The sequence below is a fragment of the Sycon ciliatum genome, chromosome 4, assembly GCF_964019385.1.
Source record: "Sycon ciliatum chromosome 4, ocSycCili1.1, whole genome shotgun sequence".
Lineage (NCBI taxonomy): Eukaryota > Metazoa > Porifera > Calcarea > Leucosolenida > Sycettidae > Sycon > Sycon ciliatum.
Genome location: NC_088646.1, coordinates 40,824,084 through 40,839,957, shown reverse-complemented (window position 1 = coordinate 40,839,957; position 15,874 = coordinate 40,824,084). Strand labels below are relative to the sequence as shown.

The following is a 15,874-nucleotide window of genomic DNA, read 5'->3' as shown; positions in this document are numbered from 1 at the left end:
CTAATGTTATAGTGTGCAGGCTGGTGGCCTGTTTGCCTGTTCATGCAATTCCTACAGTCAGCCGTGCATGCCGCGTGACTGCTTTTCTACAACTATTTTTATTGTACGGTGGTGAAGTGTAGTCAAATGTAGTGCAGTGCAGTGTAGTCTTAAAGTGTGCAGGCACAGTGCAGGCACAGTGCAGGCACAGTGCACAGTGCAGGCACAGTGCAGTGTAGTCTTAAAGTGTGCAGGCACAGTGCAGGCACAGTGCACAGTGCAGGCACAGTGCAGTGTAGTCTTAAAGTGTGCAGGCACAGTGCAGGCAGTGCAGGCACAGGAGGTTGGTCAGAGACCATGACCATTGTTGAGATACGAGAGGTACCTTGTTCAAGTCCTGCCTGGGAGTGATTTTTCCAGCCGTGCTGCTACCCACAGTCAACTGGGAACTTGTGGCCAGGCACAAGGGGTACATGGATGCGGCTAATGGGTCTTTCTCGGCACTTGTACCAGTGGTTGTGAGACTTATCCCCTCACCCCCACCGTTAGGTGCTACATCTGCCGCTAGGGTTTCCCGGGTGTTAGTGGCCGTCGTGAGTTCCCTTCGTGAAGTGGTGTAGTACAGTTCAGCAATGTGGGGTGCACTTGTGCAGTGTGGAGTGGTGGTGTTTGGTGTTTGGTGCAGTGGTGTGGGGTGTAGTGAAGCACACAATGCCAGCCTTACTGTACTGCAAACCACACACCGACAGCACTGATTCAAACAAAGTTCACATAACACTACACTGGAAATTTCTGTGTTTTCTGTGTTCTTCTTACAGACTATAAGCAGTCAGGCAACCCATATGCCAGGGCCTGGAGGTAAGACAACTAATACCTACATGCTATGCAGTGTTGCTATGCAGTGTTGCTATGCAGTGTTGCTATGCAGTGGACCAAGATGGTGCTTGTAAGCACTGCACGTATTTCCCTGGTAAAAAGTCGCACTCGATTATAAGTTGCAACCCCATTTTCAGGTCTGAACCAAACTGTTTCAATACATTCACAGAAGTAGGAAGTCACACTCGATTGTACGTCGCACCCCCTTCTTTGCCATTGAAGTTTAGTGTGAAGCAGTGTGAAGTGGTGTGACTTATATCCGGGGAAATACAGTGCAGTAGTACTTGACCGAACCGAAATGTAAAATTTACAGAGAAAGAGCAGGTAGGACTGCAAGGTGTTTGTATTATCATCATGATGACGGCATACTAGCCTGTGGTAACAACAAGTGCCACTTTGAATGAATCAAGAAGATCTAGTAACAACAAGTGGCCAGATTTCCAGTGTGGAGGTGATAGCAGTCATAGCAGTCATAGCAGTGGTAGCAGTCAGTGATAGCAAGCTGTGCCTAGTTGTGCCCTGTCGAGCTGTTGCTGGCGGGCCGCTGGCAGGCTGCTTAGTTGCCTGGCTTGCTGGTGAGTCACGTATTGAAGAGCAGCAGCTGTAGCAGCTGTAGCATTTGTGGGACATGGCTATGCTAACTTTGTCAGTACTTCCTCCGTTAACAAAAACTTCGTGATGGATTTTGATGGATATGAAAACGCTTAGAACAGGTCAAGAACAGTTTGTATCACCTGCAAATCACTGGACGAAGGTGATTCAGCCTATGTACAGCGTCTTGACAAGAGAAACTGTTGGCGGAATGAGCAGAGAGTTCAGATTGCGTCGCTTTCGCTCGACTCATTTTTGACCTGCGTCGCTGTCGTCATCTGTTGCACGCGAGTCGTCATCTGATGCACGCGAGTCGTCATCTCTCTCGAGTCGTTGTTCAGCTCGTTTCAGCCTTGCCTCGGCTTCTTTGATCACACTCCGCTGACCTTGATGTCGCCGTCGTTCAAGTAAGTTGGCTTTCAATCTGCGTGATCCGCCGCGGTGGCGATTCCATGTACTCGTTTCCACCAGGGAGTCGTGAAAAATATTTTACGACTCCCTGGTTTCATCTTCGCTGTCCAGAACTTCGCGAAAGGAGGAGTAAAGGCACAGCCAAACTGATTCCATTTTCTCTAATGGATACCCCTGCCAGCACTGAACGGCAGCGGCTAGCAAGTCCTGTCGACTTTCTTTAGCCACGAGACTCGCATCGGACTGCAGACTTCTGAAAGAATGCATGGTCATCAGCATTCGAATCTGCGTTTTGCACAGGTTGAACAGGAACTTGAGGTCAGAATTATTTTCATTGAGCCGTATGATCGGAGCAGCTCCTTGTTCACTCGCTCATTGTGTGGGCTCGCTGCTCCGTTTTATCGCTCTCTATCACTCTCCAACTTACTCGGTGCTAAAGTGGTAGAGAGGCCAAGCAGCGCAATATCCCCTCGGAGAAGTGGTATTTCAGTTTCGCTCGCCATGACTGTCATCACCTATGTTTCCACAGCGCAACCATCGATTCCGCTCGGCTTGTGAAAGGTCGCTTTCCTTGCATCGTACCTCTTTCATGGCATGCCAGGGAAGGCCAAGAAAGTAATTGCGACTCATTTCACGGCAGTTTGTGCCCAAATCAGCCCCTCAAAATCCATCACGAAGTTTTTGTTAACGGAGGAAGTATATTTCATGGCGTATAAGCACATCATGCACGTTACCGGTTAGATCTTTGAGTATACATGGTTGTTCAAAGCAAGCCTCTTATTAACCACAGTAATGTGTTAGTATAGAAGACACATGAGGGGTGTGATGCAGACTGCAGTGGAACCAGTGGCACAAGAGAACAATGTACATACATTGCTATTGTGTATTTACCTCCACGATGTCATTGCTGTGGTGTGCCTTATCTCCATGATGTCATTGCTGTGGTGTGTCCTATCTCCATGATGTCATCTTAATGATGTCATTGCTGTGGTGTGTCTTATCTCCATGATGTCATTGCCATGCAGTGAGCACCGCTACCACCCCAACAGGAGGAGGAGTAACAGTCGCGACAACTACTAGTAGCGGTGCAACTGTTACTAGTCCATCTATGTCACTTTCGCAGCTTCTCCTCCTCACCATCTTCAGCACGTCATTGCTCTTATTGGCCTACAACTAACCAAACGAAGACGATCGGAGGCATGTGAGAGAGAAAGAGAGAGCGGATAGAGCATGTGAATTGTCTACAACCTGGCTGTATTAGGCGATGAGTCCATTTCGACACTTGAACTTCTTACTTCACATACGTCATTTGTATCTCTTCTAGGCTTAGTACAACCAGGTAGCATACTTACGACTCCACTGTTTTCTCTTTGTTATGAAATATAATAGAATTGTAATTACTTACAACACAGTACACAGTTTGAATTGGTTAAAGGCTCTAGGTAATTTTTTCAAGATTTATTTGGTAGTACAGTTGCGTACGTACTATGTTCCCAGCACTCAGTACTATAGCATAGATGCTGCTTAGAATCTTAGAATCTTAGAAGTCTTAGTGCTGGACACTGCAAGATAGAGGCAGCTACAGAACGTGCTGAACTGTTGCTTTTCCTTTAGCAATGCGACTTCTCTTAGCAGTTCCCTAGTAATTTATCTATCAACAAGCTGCCACACGGACCCGAAGTATTGTGTACATGTACATAATGCAAGAAGCAGCAGCCATTGTTGCTATGTTATGTGCAGCTATGTGCTATGTGCTGTGTGCTGTGCAGCATGTGCTGTGTGCTGTGCAGCATGTGCTGTGTGCTGTGCAGCATGTGCTGTGTGCTGTGCAGCATGTGCTGTGTGCTGTGCAGCATGTGCTGTGTGCTGTGCAGCATGTGCTGTGTGCTGTGCAGCATGTGCTGTGTGCTGTGCAGCATGTGCTGTGTGCTGTGCAGCATGTGCTGTGTGCTGTGCAGCATGTGCTGTGTGCTGTGCAGCATGTGCAGCATGTGCTGTGCAGCATGTCACAGTGTAAAGCTAACACTCTGCTATGTGTAGTTTCTGGGCTTCTAGTATTACTGCAAATGCAGCAGTATTGGGTGCCAAATCTCCTCTTCCTTTTTTCAGTGAAGCAAATAATATTATACGTTCACCACAAATGACCCAGGCCAGGCTGGCTTGTTCCTCAGTCCAGTCTCAGGTCCTCTATGTTCCAGAATCCCGGCATGAATCCTAAACCTGGGTAATTTGCTTCAACTTTAACTCCGAGTTTCACGTACCGGTACCGTCAAGTACCATTGATCCGCCCCCACTCTAATTGCCGCCCACTGTCGATTTTCTGCCTGTGAAGCGACTTCGGCGTATACAACGAAATACGATGTCGAACCGACGCATGCACTGCTGTACACATAATGTGCGAGTGCAGGATGAAAATGTGCACAATCCAGCTCATGGAGTCTGAACTTCCACGTTGTTGTACATCGTACTGCACTTGACAGCCTTGATCTAATTCCCGCCCCCTGCCGTAAACACAGCTGGGAAGCGACATAGCGGGGGGGGGGGGGGATCAACGGTACTTTACGGTAGTCACGATCATCAGGCAACAACATTCTGATCAACGTGTTTGCTGCATCATCCCGTCAACAGAATGGGTACAGAAGACATGTGCTCAGTGTAGGTCACTTCACCCACTCTCACTTACTGGTTGCTAAGATGGGAGAGAGCGTATGCACAGCGAGGCGTTAGTCCCGCCGAATCCAAACGAATTGACCACAGCCACACGCCGCACCGGCACTGTGCTGCCTTCGCTGGCGTTGTTAAGCAACGACACATTCTGGCGAGCAAAGTTCATATCATGTGTGCAGCTACCGGTATCAGGCGTATTCAAGTTGCGTATCGCTGGTAGCTGTGCCTGCAGAGTGCCAGGGGTGTAGGGACCAAAGACATGTACACAGTACACCAAGAACTGGGTTAGAGTATGGGCAACATACCAATGACTGGGTTAGAGTACGGGCAGCAGACCAATGGCTGGGTTAGAGTATGGGCAACAGACCAATGACTAGGTCAGGGCACGGGCAGCAGAAACGCAACTCCATGAAAACACTGGGCAGAAAGGACACAACTGCTTTTACAGTTCTGTCAAATAACTACTTGCCCAGGTGACTATCTCAAGACGAGCATAACGGCTCTGTTTCACATGTACAGTGCAGCTCAATGAAATCACATCAAGAAAGTCAATTGCACACCGGGCGCTGTACAGCCCCAGACCTGTGAACTGCTCTGCTGCTGCTGCTGCTGCTGCGTGTGATCGGATTCCATTGAGCAGCACTGTACATGATCGATTTCAACTTTGCCACAATGCACCACAATGCACGTACATTGCTGCAGTCTGTGCACAGCTGTTTTGCTGTATATGTGTTCATGCTGTCTTGCTGTCTTGGTGTCATTAAAGACCTAGCCGTGCTCTAACTACCCTTGCTGTTTACACGGATCAATGGCATTGTCTTCTGCTTGCTCTTTCCTTTGCGTTGGTTGTTTTTTAATTACTATTGATTACTTCATCTCTTTCACACCGCTATACACCACTACCCAAAATACGGTCTCTCGGCTACAAATTCTTCCACAAATAAAAATAACACACCCTGAGGAAAGATTACTCAATCTGTTTCTTTTTGCCCATGCACGAGACTGTAGTGGTAGTTGTAGCAGTACATGTAGTACAGTAGTAGTAGTAGTACAGGGTTGTACATACCTTGTTCACTGCTAGCATTGCAAAGATACTCTCCACTGCACCAGCTGCAGCCTGTAGATGACCAATAGCACCTGAACAAGGACAGCAACGACAAGGACAGCAACGACAAGGACAGCAACGACAAGGACAGCAACGACAAGGACAGCAACGACAATGAGCAACGACAAGGACAGCAACGACAAGGACAGCAACGACAATGAGCAACGACAAGGACAACAAGAATGACAACAGTGATTTAAAAAAATCACTGTTCTCTTGAGACTCAGTCAGTTAGACAGTTAGACAGTTAGTCAGTTAGACAGTCAGACAGTTAGACAGTGATATAGAACTAGGACTATACTACTGTACAAAGAAAGCAAATCCAAAATCCAAGCCAAGGTGCTGCTGAACCAAATCCATACGTCTCGACTCTGTTAGCACCGGGTAGAGTGTGGCCATAGTCTTGCCAACACTGGGCTGTGCACATGCATGGCGCATGGGTGCAGAGTGCATGGTGCATGGGTACAGGGTGCATGGGTGCAGAGTGCATGGGTGCAGAGTGCATGGGTGCAGGGTGCATGGATGCATGGATGCAGGTTGCATGGGTACAGGGGGCGTCGAACGGGGAGCATGATCATCATCATTCTCATCAGTAGCAGCAACGCACACACACGTACACACGTGAGCGAGTGCACATGCATGCCCCCCCCCCCACACACACACAAGCATGTGCATGTGCATGTGCAGTGAATCACAGATGATGTACATACTCTTGAAAGCTGTAATATGCAGGCGTTGACAGTGATCTTTGAAGACTGAGCGAATGGCAGATGCCTCAGCTGCATCGCCTGCACAACATACAACACACAACACATCGGAATAGGATGGCCAAGACAGCTACCTATGCACACCCTACACTTGCTGGGGTAACCAGTATAGACAGCACACTGCTTTGATAGAAGCAGACACTAGATGCACTGGTACCTTGAAGTGAAATTGGAGTTACTTGGTCACGTGGGTCTCCCCGGGAGAGGGGAGAGAGACTCAAAAGGAATCTTGGAAAGATGACTCAATGGGCTATTGAACCGCCCAACGGCCGACACTCCGAGTGGACTTGAAAAATGATCCCACTTATGGGCTCACCACACATCAGTAAGTGGGTGAGGACAAGGTGCAGAAAAAGGACACACACACACACACACACACACTTGTACTTGTACTTGTTGCTCACTGCCAAAACTGGTCACGTGGGTCTCCCCGGGAGAGGGGAGAGAGACTCAAAAGGAATCTTGGAAAGATGACTCAATTAGCCATTGAACCACCCAACGGCCGACACCTCCTGAGATCCACCAAAACTCTGGGTGGACTTGAAAATGATCCCACTTATGGGCTCGCCACACCTCAGTAAGTGGGTGAGGACAAGGTGCAGACAAAGGATTGACGGCATCAGGGTATCCGTCCTGGGATCCAACTGCAGTTACCCCTGCCCCCAGTGAAGGTAATACTTGCTACTAGTGTGGGTGGCTAAATCAGAGTGGATCTGATACAAGCTTCACTAGCACCATGATTACACAAGAGTTAATCTAGCCAGAAGTAGTCCATGGTTAACAGGTATGTATACTTCAAATAGAAAGTATATGAACCCTGAAACCAACAAAGGTGGTAGGTACAACATTACACCTTCAAGCAGCCGAGCCCGTTGGAAACAGAACCAACACTATCCGGCATGAGTGTACCCACCAACCGAACTAGCTGGCACACACACACACACACACACACACACACACACACACACACACACACACACACACACACACACACACACACACACACACACACACACACACACACACACACATGTACCATGGACACACACACACACACACACACACACACAAACACAAACACACACACAAACACATACACAACACATACAAACACACACACACACACCTGACCTTTGACGCCCATCGCCGGAGGCGATGACAGCAATGCTACAGCAGAAGCCATAGCAACTTGTGCTGGGATTGCACCATTCAACAGCTTGCAAGGCTGAAGAATTGACCGTCACTATTCAGCCTGGTCTACACCATACAGCTATTTGAAGTGATTTTTCTGGCCAGTGAATACACACACACACACACACACACACACACACACACACACACACACACCTTGTAATGTAGGCTCTCTTACCCAGTGGAGTGGATGTAGCATGAGCAGCAAGGAATGTGACATCACTAGGTTGTAGGCCAGCATCGTTCAGTGCATATGTCATGGCTGCCATCGGACCACTGCCATCTGAATTAGGGGCAGTGATGTGGTGAGCATCGCCTGTTGTGTTGTGAAATAACAAACAGCCATGAGGAAAGATGGATAGTATCAAAATTCTGCCAAACATGTCGTGGCCGATATACCACTGAGTATGCGACCAGGCACAACATGTGCACATAAAATGACATGATGGCAGTATGACACCATGGCAGTATACATATGACATGATGGCAGTATACATATGACATCATACAGGTGGAATCCTGATAATTCGAATATGGCTTAATTCGAACATACCGCTTACAACATAAAAAATTCTGATAATTCGAACCTCGAACCGGACATGTCCGGTTAATTCGAAGTTCCACGGATTCCACTTAGGGAGCATCTCATAAGTTCGCATTTATTTTGCAAACGTAACGCATTTCGAATAGACTTTACCCCCCTACCTCCCCCCTCTATTCGAAAGTCTTGTCGCACATTTTCTGTGTTTATCTACTGTACACGTCCATGCCCCATACTGCTTATGTACATGTACATGGATATGAATGTTTTGCTAGAGCGGTCGTGAATGGCATACAGTAGTACATGTACCGCATTTACTGAGTACAAGTACAATCAATGACATGTACACGCGCATAAACATAGTTCCTCCACAACAACATTATTGTTACTGTACTGCTGTAAACGCTGGCCAGGTACACGGTTTGATCAGGCTGGTGTGACATTTGACACCTCTGAGTAGCCTGCAGTGCAAGGGTTAGCTGATCTGCAAACACAGGTAGCTAGTAGTAGATCTCCACCTAAACACACTCATTTGCTGCAGGGATCTAGCACGGTAGTAGATTGTACAGTTCCAGAAAATGTGCGAACAGTCATTTTTCTATTCGAAAAGGGCGCTACCCCCCTACCCCCGTTTCGAAATGCGTTACGTTTAGAAACAAAATGCGAACTTATGAGATGCTCCCTTACATAGAAAATGTGTGGGATTTGTGCTGATAATTCGAAGTTAGCAAAGTCACTAGTGTAATTCGAAGTTAAGTGTACACTATATCGGTCAGTTCAGTTTGCATGAGCAGGCTGTGCCGGTCAGTTCAGTATCCGGGAAATCTGTGTCTAAGGTCCATAGCGCAACTCTGCATGACCATGACTGCATGAGAGCATTTTGACATACATATTGTGTGTTGTGGGTTCATGGTTAGATAATTAGAATGTCCAGATAATTTTAATATAGCTATGAATAGGATGAAGGCCGCAGACATCACGCAACTACGTTACTTGTTTGACATGTATTTACTGTGTATTTTATAACAAAAATATTATTGAAAACCCATAATCGATTTTCTTGTTCCTATCATCAGTGGGAAAAATACGGAACTAAGGATACAACCAAAGAAACTGAAGTTAAGTACTGTAAATAGAAAGGTGTTAGAAATAACAACAAGATACAAGTGCAATAAAACCACTAGAGGAAACGCAAAAAGGTAACAAGATTACGTAACCAAAGGCGAGAAGGCGCTAAACGAAGTGTCAACCTACGAATACAACTTCAGTGCAATTTTTGTTATAAAATACACAGTAAATACATGTCAAACAAGTAACGTAGTTGCGTGATGTCTGCGGCCTTCATCCTATTCATAGCTATATTAAAATTATTATCTCCACGTAGATTATTTGTATATTTCAAGTGGAGATGTCCGGATAATTAGAAGTTTTTTTCTGGCATTTTGAGGTTCGAATTATCAGGATTCCACCTGTAGCAGTATACATATGACTAGGGGTCAAAGGGGTGTACCGGGTACCCGCCCGATAATCTCAGGTACCGTTAGTAAAAGGGTACCCGTTTGGATTTCGATGATCCAGTCAGTATGGAGCAACACTGCAGGGATCGTGTATTCCAAGCCGGAGTCAATTATTTACAACTCCACGCTGGATGTCTGCATTGTTGTTGCATTTTCGCACCTAGTAGATTTACCTCTGCGACTATCAGACACCAATCAATTATGCGACTCACATTGTGATATCAAAATACAACCCGAGAACAGATAAATTATATCTTGATTTATGCGAAAATTGCGCAAAAAAATTAAACATGGCTGCTAAAGGGAACCCGTTAACCCGCCCGTTAAGAAAATTACCCGTTCGTTAGTTAAAGGTACACCCGTTTGACCCCTACATATGACATCATACATAAAAATTACTAATGTATAAGGCACTGCATACACACACAATGTGGCAGTGGGGTTGCATTGGAGCATTGGAAAGCAGCCTGTGCAGTCATACCTGACAAACCATATCCAACCACTTCACACAGTATACCAGCACCACGCTGCACAGCATGGTCGTGTTCCTGGACATTGAGCACGCACACACCATGCACACAAAGACGCAAACTCAAGCCAACAGTTTCCAGTCCTATCAATGTCAGAAAGAGAACAACAAGCCAGAGTTTGCGTAGACTCTGAATTATGGCTTCTTGACAATGTCGATGTAAAGATAGGTAAAAAAAACATGTCACAGTCAAAGGAAGGGGAAGACTGAATTTTCGGACCGGGCATCCGGGCAGGTTGCGTTGGGACCTGGTATCCGGGAGGTTGGGACCGGGTACTGCCCAACACTAGGCTTCTCTTACCACCCTTATCCGGGCAGGTTGGGGCCGGGCACTTCCCTTACCACCCTTATCGGGGCAGGCTGGGACGGGGTGTTGCCCAACACTAGGAATTGCCCATAACTCAGAACATACAGTCATATTAAATCGTATCCATTGAAGTAAACACGTTTTATGCAAATCAATAGTTGTAGGGGCCGTAATCGCTGAAAGGTCATTTTTTGTCAGAAAGGTGGCTGGTAGACAGACGTTCCCGGATTGGAGGTGTTCCGACAAGGCCTTAAGGGGAGCTCCACTGTAGATACTCCTATTGCGCAATACTAGTGTTTGGGATAAGCTGACAGAAAAGATTTCGGGTTTGTTCTCAGCATCCTCAGTTCAGTGCTCAGCTACAGCTACACATACACACACACACATACATACACACGTGCACACACGTACGCACACACATACACACACACATAGACACACACATATACGCACACACACACACACACACACACACACACACACACACACACACACACACACACACACACACACATACACACGTACACACACGTACGCACACACATAGACACACACATAGCCACACACATATACGCACACACACACACACACACACACACACACACACACACACACACACACGCGCGCGCGCACGCGCACACACACACGTACACATACACATACACACATGCGCGCACACACACACACTCACACACACGTACACACACACACATAGAAAGCATGCAGCAAGACCTTACTTCAAGCACCACTGCTCCGGCACCCTCACCCATGACAAAGCCATCTCGTTCAGAGTCAAATGGCCGTGAGGCTTTCTCCGGCTCAGAGTTGAAGTGTGTGCTCAAAGCACGTGCCCTGCACACGGAACGATATACGAGAGTTCGTTGGTGATGGGAATACACCCACAGAGTTGCACTAGCAGAGCCTGGTGACAAATTAAAATCAATCGCATTCATGGTCATAATGGAGCACTAACTAAAGTGGGGATGGACTGGAGGCTTCACAACAGCATTGCATGATGGCAACATATCCAGTAATGAATAGAATGATAAGTACTGTAAAACCCGATCGTTTGCGCCCGTTTTAGTTTGTGAATTGTGATGACAGACCATGTTGTGCCTGCAAACGTTTGCGATCGGAGTCAATTTGATGATTGACTCGAGTCTACAGTTTCGCATTTCGCGCCCAATTACTTTCGCGATTTCACACCCATCGTGAAAATCACGAACGTTTCAGGATCGCAAAGGTTTCTGGGTTTACAGTAAACGTATGTGAGAGCATGTGAGTGTGTATGTGCACACGAGTCGTGAGTCACGTGTGTATTTACAGTCGTGGCAAGTGAAATCCGACACTTGGCATAAGGGACTGCACCATGCCATTCTGCAGCCCCTGCAGCCCGTTATACCATGGTACGGTACGGAGGGCCTGTTTTCAGCCAATCAGCGCTCGTCTAGCCATGGTTATATTGGCCAGTATAAATCCCGCCCCGGGATTTATATTGAATATAAATCCCGGTGCACGGTACGTACGCTAGGGCACTGCCACCGTACAAGTTCACTGCCTGAAAGGCAGTGAACTTGTACGACGGCAGTACTCCAACGCACGGACCATTCACAACAGACACAACATACACCACATGCACGTGTACACTCCACAAAGAACGGCATTACTGACTAGGAACAGTACACAATGGAAAAGAAGAATGACCTGGAATTCGTCTACTGAGCATTCTATTATACTGAAACTGAGGATAAAGAACGTCAAATAACCACGAAGTATCCCGAATGGATCAGCAATGTACATTATACTTCGAATAGTTGAAGATCATCAACAGACTGTCTCCTTGGTAACTAAGTTTATGATACAAAGTGTACTTTAAATCCTCCTAAACCGATTGGAAAACGCTAGAATGGAGTGAAATGTGATACAGTGATACAAAACAGTGTATGCAAATGCATCTACGTGCAAGTAAGCAAACCTGATTAGAAGATGCCGCATGTGAAAATCAGCACTGCACAATATCATGATAATAGTAACACTTACTCCCAAAGAGTCCAAACTGTACTGTAGTCTAGTCTAACTAGTGACGGTAGTTTGATTCAACGACAACTCCAGCACCCCAGCAATTCAGTTGACTTCCGCATCACTCACGAGACAATATGCTACAATATGCACTGGAACTGAAAGGAAATCTTATGCCAAACATCCACGGAGGAATCTCCTTCTGATCTTGCTCGACCATTCTTTCAATTGACAACTGATAACCAGCAGAACATGTTCATGTACTGTTTGATGTAGGAGATCTCCAAATAGGTTCGTTGTTCTGGAAATGCGGAGGGGTACCTAGCATAAGTAGGATATCCATATAAAAATCGCTCTGTGAGCGGTTCTGAAAAACCTTTACTGGTACTGCCCCGTCGTAAAAGTAAGAAATTAGAACTGGCCCATTGTCCCCCCAAATGCGAACTGATCCACCTAAATCGCAAATGACGGGACCCGAACGCACCAGTAGCACGAGGTCGGGAGGGCACAGGATCACGGCAATTATCATAGGGTAACACCAGTAGTAGTAGTAGTAGAATTTATTATTTTGATAGGAAAGCCTACCGCTAGTACAGTACATGGCCTATGGTCCGGACCAACGTCCCCATCTGCATCCACAGGTAGGAACCTCGTGCTACTGGTGCGTTCGGGTCCCGTCATTCGCGATTTAGGTGGATCAGTTCGCATTTGGGGGGACAATGGGCCAGTTCTAATTTCTTACTTTTACGACGGGGCAGTACCAGTAAAGGTTTTTCAGAACCGCTCACAGAGCGATTTTTATATGGATAATTTCAGCTCTTTTTCCGTTCCCTCCCCACTCCAACCCCGAAGGTAAACATGATGACCACGCGCGCGATGTACTGTATGTAGCCATGCAACTGCAATAACACACTGATACATACCAGCCCTCCCCGCCTCGCTACCCCGCACACAGATACACAAACATGTGTATGCACACGGCACACACACGTGGCCACGCACACATACGCACATGCACACGACACAAACAGGAAATTCTTCATGTACCGTACTGGCAATATATGTTGCCGCAGTGAGGCCATGAAGCGTTACATTGGCACATGTTTGCCGCACGCAGGGCGTTACATGCAAAGTCGCACAGGAGCCGTTACACAGGTTTCTATATTGCCGCAGTCCTTTTTTTGCTATTGCCGCATCACTTTTTTTGCTATTGCCGCATCATTTTTTTTGCTTTTGCCGCATCATTTTTTCTTTTCATCCACATTGAAGGCACAGAGATTCAGTTGCTATCCAACTGTTACAAACCCGACGGCAAAGGGCGACAACGATATCAATAGAAGACTGTATATTTTAACTATCAGAGTGATCTGTTCACAAAAAGATCATCAAAAGGAAAGTGACATAGGGGAAGAGCGCTTCCTCCAAAAACTACTTTTCACCACGCGGTACACGTGCTTTCACAGTTTTCAGCCTTTTTTTGCAGTGCAAACTGCAATGAAAAGATCGCCGCACCCCGCCGGACGCGCGTTACGAACTCAACGAAAATTTGTCGCACTAGCCTGGTCGCGCGTTACGCCGCACCCCCCTGCGTTACGCGTTACGCGGCAACATATATTGCCAGTACGGTATAATGCCATGCAAAGCAGTGGCCACCGTACTTGAGGAAGTCAGTTGTGAAACAAAAATAATTCAACTACAGCGTGTAGACAAGCTGACGGCCAAAGTACAACATAGCAAAACATGACATTTGCCCAAGGATTGCAGTTTGCAGACCATGCCATGGAAGCAGCGAATACAGAATGTAATAATTATCATACAAAGTGACAAGCAAGGACGTGGCCATCATACACCAGAAACTTGCAGAAAGTCACATATCCAACAGATAGAGAAGTGAACAGCAATCTGATACAGCCCACACAGGACAAAGCGGACCTGATACTCGTCCCAGGATCGCAAGTGGCAAACCCTTTTCAATGCATAACATGCAGGTGTACGTTAGACGCATGAACATCTGACCGTGGCGCCAGCATACAATGTCATCACATGTTTACTCCACAAGTTACACACATGCACAGTAGAAGCACAATGAAAGCAATGGAAAAGTACGATGTGGTTGCTGAAGCATCTTCACACTTCAAATTCAGACTTCAATGTGGTCGTCACGGGATGATATACCTGCAAGATACAAGTGATGAAGAAAGAAAGCAGAAGGTCGTGAGGTAGGCTATGGGACACCACAAACGGTTCACCTACATGTCTGTTCAGGGCTAGTGCACTCACACGGAGAATTGTCATAATCGAGCATTTCCCAAACTGAGAAGTGCAATGAAATCCACTTGCATGCACAGGAGCAATTTTGCAATTATTATGATGCGCAATTCGACACGATCTGCGATGCTGCGTGCGATGTGCCCTGCTGTCATGATAGTGACAGTCACCGCGGTATGTTTTGTCAACGTCGCCCGTGCACTCTTCTGTCAAGTCCAAAGTGCTCACATACTTGGCAATGTTTTTGCAGTGATTAACTTTTATCCTAGTTATGCAGTGCTGCCAAATAATTTTCGCCCAAAATCGGACACCCTTCACCGCCAAGGCTGGCCACATAGTGCGAATTTTTCTCCTCGGCAATTTTTTTTACAGAGAATTCAAAATATCGCCTAAAACACCATGAAAATTTGCTTCGTTGCCATGGTAACCACGGAGTTGTCATGAATTTTGTAATGATGAGTGTGGTCGCACACTGACTCTGTAGACTGTACAGACCGTCAGTGTAGATCTACATGTACATGCCACCCAGCCTGATCCAGGCATGTTACTTTGCACTTCCACAGCCAAGCGCTAGCCTTTTAGAAGCAAATGTACAGTGATTTGTGCCTTCAGTTGCGCTGAAAAGTGAAAGTACAGGACTTCTGCATAGGAAAGTAATGATCTCCGACATTTTGGCTGCTTTTCGGACGTTTCCCTTTTCGGACCGGTTTTCGGAAGAGCCTTCAAAAATCGGACACTGTCCGAAAAATCGGACGGTTTGGCAGCACTGGTTATGTCACGGGTAACTTTAATGAAGTACCCGCAGGCCGTGTCGATCCGCACATCGTCCACTCTCTCATGTACTTGGCCTGCTTTGTCTGTGTATCCATTTCATATGCGATCCACAAAATCGACTAGACAGTGGGTGCAATACGCTCTCTACCTGAAGACGTTCTTCTGGCGACATCTCGCCATGTACTTGGCCTGGCTTTGTCTGTGTATCCATTTCATGTTCGATCAACAAAATCTCAATGCACTACAGAGACTAGACAGTGGGTGCAATACGCTCTCTATCTGAAGACGTGAACCATTAAATTTGTTGGAAAAGTTAATAATTCAAGTTATAC

General features: G+C 46.6%; 2 protein-coding genes across 2 annotated transcripts in view; one reads left to right on the top strand and one right to left on the bottom strand.

Moving 5' to 3' along the window:
• The window catches only part of LOC135816196 (leishmanolysin-like peptidase), a 33,488-nt gene extending 29,965 nt beyond the window's left edge, over positions 1-3,523 (top strand). Inside the window, exons 19-20 of the mRNA XM_065329595.1 lie at positions 798-837; positions 2,883-3,523. Of these exons, the coding sequence (XP_065185667.1) occupies positions 798-837; positions 2,883-3,034 (192 nt within the window). The 3' untranslated portion in view covers positions 3,035-3,523. The remainder of the gene's footprint in view (positions 1-797; positions 838-2,882) is intronic.
• Positions 3,524-4,085: 562 nt separating this feature from the next.
• Positions 4,086-15,874, bottom strand: part of LOC135816197 (3-oxoacyl-[acyl-carrier-protein] synthase, mitochondrial-like) — a 30,883-nt gene continuing 19,094 nt past the window's right edge. The window contains exons 9-14 of the mRNA XM_065329596.1: positions 11,219-11,333; positions 10,127-10,193; positions 7,766-7,903; positions 6,340-6,417; positions 5,591-5,661; positions 4,086-4,750 (exon numbers count right to left, since the gene is read on the bottom strand). Of these exons, the coding sequence (XP_065185668.1) occupies positions 4,547-4,750; positions 5,591-5,661; positions 6,340-6,417; positions 7,766-7,903; positions 10,127-10,193; positions 11,219-11,333 (673 nt within the window). The 3' untranslated portion in view covers positions 4,086-4,546. The remainder of the gene's footprint in view (positions 4,751-5,590; positions 5,662-6,339; positions 6,418-7,765; positions 7,904-10,126; positions 10,194-11,218; positions 11,334-15,874) is intronic.